The sequence below is a fragment of the Ostrea edulis genome, chromosome 9, assembly GCF_947568905.1.
Source record: "Ostrea edulis chromosome 9, xbOstEdul1.1, whole genome shotgun sequence".
Lineage (NCBI taxonomy): Eukaryota > Metazoa > Mollusca > Bivalvia > Ostreida > Ostreidae > Ostrea > Ostrea edulis.
Genome location: NC_079172.1, coordinates 71,074,581 through 71,080,558, shown reverse-complemented (window position 1 = coordinate 71,080,558; position 5,978 = coordinate 71,074,581). Strand labels below are relative to the sequence as shown.

General features: G+C 34.1%; 1 protein-coding gene and 1 long non-coding RNA gene across 2 annotated transcripts; one reads left to right on the top strand and one right to left on the bottom strand.

Moving 5' to 3' along the window:
• Nucleotides 1-243: 243 nt before the first annotated feature.
• Nucleotides 244-2,820, top strand: LOC130050437 (uncharacterized). The gene is made up of 2 exons (XR_008798865.1): nt 244-316; nt 942-2,820. It is a non-coding gene; the product is annotated as an uncharacterized LOC130050437 (long non-coding RNA).
• On the bottom strand, nt 2,646-5,357 carry LOC125659816 (uncharacterized). Its single transcript, XM_048891597.2, has 3 exons — nt 5,006-5,357; nt 3,819-3,972; nt 2,646-3,322 (listed from the first exon to the last, which is right to left on the bottom strand). The coding sequence occupies exons 1-3, from the start codon at nt 5,315-5,317 to the stop codon at nt 2,646-2,648; spliced, it is 1,143 nt and encodes a 380-aa protein (XP_048747554.2). The 5' UTR covers nt 5,318-5,357.
• Nucleotides 5,358-5,978: the final 621 nt, after the last annotated feature.

The window sequence follows — 5,978 nt, the reverse complement described above, 5'->3', positions numbered from 1 at the left end:
AATAAATTTCCTTCCTACCAAGTTTAATGAATGTACAATAAAAAGGAACTGCTTAACGTAACATATGACCCACCACATAGTAATATAAAACAGGTTCATATATCAACACATTTTTTTCCCAGTGCCCCCACCTTCCATTGACATGGATCTAGTGATGTTCATAGAGAAGTATACACAGGAGCAGAGAAAGTGTGAAATGTGGAAGCAGTTACACATTGGAAGGATAACTAGCTCCTTATTTTGGGGATGTATTATCTGCTGGTAACAACTCCAATTCTCTAATTAGACAGATAGTCGAGGGATCAAACCTTGAAAGGTATGTTGAACAAAGATATCATATGTGCATGCATGCATGTAACATTTACAAGATTGCATCTTAAATTCTGTTTTTAAAAATTCAGTAAACAAGATCACCTTTTCTACTTAAACATAATACAAATTAAAAACATATGCATCAGTATATACAAGTTATATTACCAGACACAACCACCTAACTTCTTATGGTAGATTGATCCCAGATTTGATATCATATGTTTTTGCAATAATTTTTATTAAATTACTCTGCACTTGATGGGAATATAACTTTCAGAGGAATTTTATTCACTGGATAATATAAAAAAAAATTGGTTATTTATTGATAGTGATAAAATATATATTTTTCATAGAGTCTAATCAATTATTTCTAATGAAATTTTTTGATTATTCTGCTTTACAAAAATGTGTGATTTTCTGATTTTGACTTATACTGTCTGACATCTACGAAGGCGACAACATACACATTTTCTTTGGTTACCAATTAAATCAAGCCATATCAAGTGGAAATGGATACAGTTTTCCACTTTCAATTAATATTTATTTATAATATTTTTGTATAAGTAACATGAGGGTGGAGCTACCTTAAGTATAAGTTAATTCTTGATGTTCTGATATTTTTGAATTAGGTACACAAACATGCCAGCATCTGTACAGTGGGGGATAGATCACGAGGACACAGCCCGAGTGAAGTACTCTATGATGAAACAAGTACTGGGGGACAGCTTTAGAATCGACCCTACTGGATTGATGCTCTGCAGTACCCATACTTTTCTAGGTGCATCCAGTGACGGGAGGGTAACAGAAGAGAACAGCACAGGCGTGCTTGAAATAAAATGCCCATACTCCATAAAGGGTACTTTGGTAAATGCCATGGAAATACCAGATATCCTTGCAATGGAAGACAAGAGCTTTTGTCTTGAAAATACTAGTGAAGGACCAAAGTTAAAGTCATCCCACAAGTATTATGCCCAAGTACAGGGAGAAATGGCCTTGATGAGTGCCCCATGGTGCGATTTTGTTGTTTGGACTGCGGCAAAATCCAACAATATATGTGTTGATAGGGTTCTATTTGATCCAGAATTTGTGGCTTCAATGATGCCAAAACTTGTTCAATTTTATATGAAATTCATATTCCCAGTGTATTATGATCAAAATTAATTTCCATTTCACAGAGTATCCAGTATTCATAAAACAAGTATTATGAAATTGAATGCAATAGGTATCATGTGAGTGTACATGAATCATGGTCACAGATAATGGTATATCATATTGCTTATAAATGAAAAAGACTTGTCTGAAACATTTTTGTTATGCAAAATACTCTTTTTGGCTTTTCTGAAAGCTATAAAATGGAAAAACGATATATTGTCAGACAACCAGACTTTGTTTGACCATTAAGGTGGCTCACTACACCCAGAAATAGTTTCTCAAATTAGCACGAATTGATTTAATTATAAAAGATATGAAGATATGATGAATTACAATAAGTATATATGCCAAAAAGGCAAATTTGGATAAAAACATGATTTTAAAAAAAAATATTTCAACACATTTAAACAAGAAACTCTGGGGAATTTGAACTTGAGATATGCTGTTCACCAGCCCAATGCTTTAACCACTGAGCTACAATGATAGACAAACGAATCGATCGATACAAATAATGTCACAAAACATTTAAATCGCCGTCTTGTGACATGGTGTCATACAGAGTATAAGCTTTAGTGTAGTGAGCAACCTTAAGGTATTCTGTTTATAATGCCCAATGTAATCACATTAAATTCATGGATAAAATTGTTAAAGCCAGTATACAACCGAGTAAAGCTTAGGGTCACTATTTGAAGGTAAATACTTGTCATGTACAGTAAATCATGGTTATAGCAAACTTCCAGGGTCAGCGAAAAACAATTTATTGTAATCAAACTTAAGTGTACCTTATCCGTTTACCTGATCAGGTTTTACTGTATTACATGTATACCACAAGGGGAATTTTACTTATCTTCCACAAGGGGTACATCAAGATTCGAGAGCCAACAGCATACTTGAAATAACTTACTGACAAGTGGTATCATTGACAATGGCAAAACACCATCAAAAATATGAAAGTTTTTTACTCGGCCTATACTGCGCTCTACATGTATACGGAGCTGTGCAATTTCCTGAGTATTATATACATCTTCCACAGTAAATTGATGGTCATTACGTAAAAAAGGGGGGATATTAAGATAGCATCCTCTCTGTTTAAGCAAATCTGTTATCGTGAAACCCTTATCTGCCATAACGCTATCACCTGGTTCTAAAAGGTCCAATAGGCCTGACTCTTCTGTGATTTGTCAGTCAGAGACTTTTCCACCCCACCCCTCAGAAACAAATGATATAATACCAGATGGAGTGATGCCAACCAAAAATTTAGCTGTATTATGATTCTTGTAATTTGAAAATGTTAATGACTGATTTGTTAAACTGGATGATTTTTGAATAAATATTTCAGTGCAGTCTATAATGATACGTGTATTAGGAAATTTTTTAAATTGAGAGGGCATTGTGCGCTGAACAACATCTTTGTCTGGAAATGGATTAAGGAATTTCAGTTCTTTATGAAGAAGACATAGCCAGGTGGTGTAATATTTCGAGAATGTGCTAGGAGCTATACAAAACCGCTCTGCAATGTCCTGGACAAAAAGACCCAAACGGTTTCTCATAAGGACAGCAAGAAGCTGATCTATCGGTTGGAGATGGGACCTATGCGCTCTTGTCCTGTCTGTCCCTGGCAACGTATGGCTCTCCCCAGTCCAATAGGTCATCCTTTCACACTTATCCTTCAGGTAGCTGAACAGCCAGAGAAACATTGCAAAGGTTGGAAGACTGGTATAGAACTTTGTCAGGCTGTCATTGTCTGCTATCCTGTGAACTCCCCATCTTTCTCTCTGTAGATCACGTTTGGTCTCCCGCAACTCTTCCTGCAGTTTTTCATTCTCTTTTGAAAGAGGGTCAGGGTCGCACAAAGTACCTATAAGTAAATAAATTAAATCTAACTATGAAAATATCACGATTAAATTCATGCCAAGATCTGTGTGTGTGTGTGTGTGTGTGTGTGTGAATGTACATAAATTTGTGTTCTAAAATGATTGTATTACTTTTGAGCTACCCTATGTGAGTATGTTGTAATTATAATTATAAGAACTGATATCATCACCACTTCTTTGACATTTTCTATAGCTCATAATGTAAATATATCTTGATACAATTGTTTATGACAGGGTTTCAATATGATGCAACACAATACATATTGCAGAACCCTCAAAAGTCTTTTATGAAGTGTGTTTTTTAAACAAAAATATTGAAACACTGGCTGATATATATATATATATATATATATATATATATATATATAACATAGTGCACAAGAATTTTTAAAATCTTGTACATAAAAACCCAATGCATTCTTCATAGAGGAAATTGATTATTAATACAAAATCCGAGTGACATCATTTTTTTAAACTGACCTGCATCCTTGGTTTTCATGACATTTGTAGTCTCATTTCCATGATCTGGTTCATGATCTGAAGGTATATCACAATAATTGGAATGCATATATAACGACAACCTCTTGTGGCATTCCTCCTGCACATTTTCATCCCTCTGTTTCTCATGAGCCTCCTGAGAATGAAATAATGGCAATTAGAGAATAAGACATCAATAAAGTAGAAATTGAATACTTTATACAGGTGCTAGTACAATTTCACTTCAATCACATGTAAAACATTCATTACTTTTGAACTGAAACTCTTAATTTGTAGACACTAGAAATTCAATGAAACAATATTGAATAGCAATTTTATTTTGGAATGATCGACTTCTCAATCATTTCATCACAATATTCAGATTTTGACTTAAAATTAAGATATTTCATGATCCTGGGGCCAGATCTTTAAAATTTAATCAAAATATAAATTTCATTATAATGCCATCTTAACTTTTTGCAAAACTTTAAAATGTGTTTTCTTCAGTATCAAAGCCAGGTGAAAGGTCCAGTTGATTTTGTGACCTGTATACAATAGTATACATCTCACACTTTATTTCTTTTGAGATTCCAATTACCCAGAAAAGTTGGTGTGATTCATATTAGTAAGGCTGTTGAATTTACAACCTTTGATTGGTTGCCACAAAATTATATATTTTACTAATGATGAACAAAAATTCATTTACATACTATGTTCTGAAGATCCATCTATTCTAAATATAACTGGACTGGAAAATTTATATTGAACAATATATGGCACTGTATTTGGATGCAACTATGTGTTATGTAATCTCTTCTTTCTTTATTTGTATATGTACAGTATTTGTATATATTTACATGTTGCCCCTTGAGGTTCCTTAACTGGGAAATAAAAAATATGTATATATGTATAACAGTTGTGCATTTTTAATTGCTATGAAAACTTTGTACCACCTGGTCTGGTTGGGATGTTAGGGTTGTGTAAAAAATATAATGTAATATTGATACTTATTGGATACTTAACATATTCATTAAAAAATATTACTTCCCTACATGTTGGTAAAAATTATGTCACCTTTGGTTTACACTTCAATCCTACAGTTGGTATACATACTTGTGATAATACATATTTTCTTACAACATATAAAGCAAACCTCATAACAATTAAATGAGTCATACATGTATAAATACCTTAGATTGTTGACGTTCAAGTTTTCTAGAATCTCTGGCAACCTGAGCCACGTCTCGAACAGCTGCTTTGTAAGAAAACAATGTCGGCGCGTAGTTCTGGTCTGAGGGATCATACCCATGCCACCCGTCTATAAAATGGACTGAACAGACCCAAGTGTTGTCATTTGGGGCCCAATTTTCCCTATTAATAGCTTTTATCCAAGCTCTCCTTTGTCTCTTGTCCTTCGGAAATCGAAAAAAACTAATGCCACTGAATTTGCTCGTTGAATTGTACCTATTTGTACACTTGTACACACAACAACTTTTTACCATCGCGTCGTTCGATTGTTTTGTTTATACGGAAGTCTGCGTTGCCACTCAGTGACGTTTATACGCATGCGCCGCAAGAGGGCGCTTTTTAATCGTGAAAGGGCTTATGAAAATGTATGTTAAAAATGCGGGAAATATAACCCATATGATGTAAACTCTGCATTGTGACGTCAATACCTGCAACGTCTTCAATTTTTTCTCCTCACGTGACTCATATGTGTAATCATTGGAGCGAGCTCGTCGCGTCGCTTCGCGATGCGAGCTTCGCTCGCTAATATGTTGACGGTGCTACCGTTTGAACGAGCGCAGCTTCATGTATGTACATATTTTGTAATGTTCATGCTTTGATCAGGTTCAATTTAAACAATATATGTTTGCCAAATACTCATTACATGAATTTTCTCCAAAGGTTTTATATTAAAAATCATTAAAACATGAATACATGAATGTGATTGAAATATTTTTATGCTATATATATATATACATTTTATTTCTGCTGCCTTCACTGTGACTTGCTTAACCTTTGATGCACGACTTGTTCTGAACTATATGTTCTCAGCCTCTACTTTCCTTTTTTCTACTCTCAATCTTTTCAAGATACTAATTGTATGATAAAATTGCCCAAACTTTTCAAGTTTGTAAAACTATGATTAAACAGTACTGC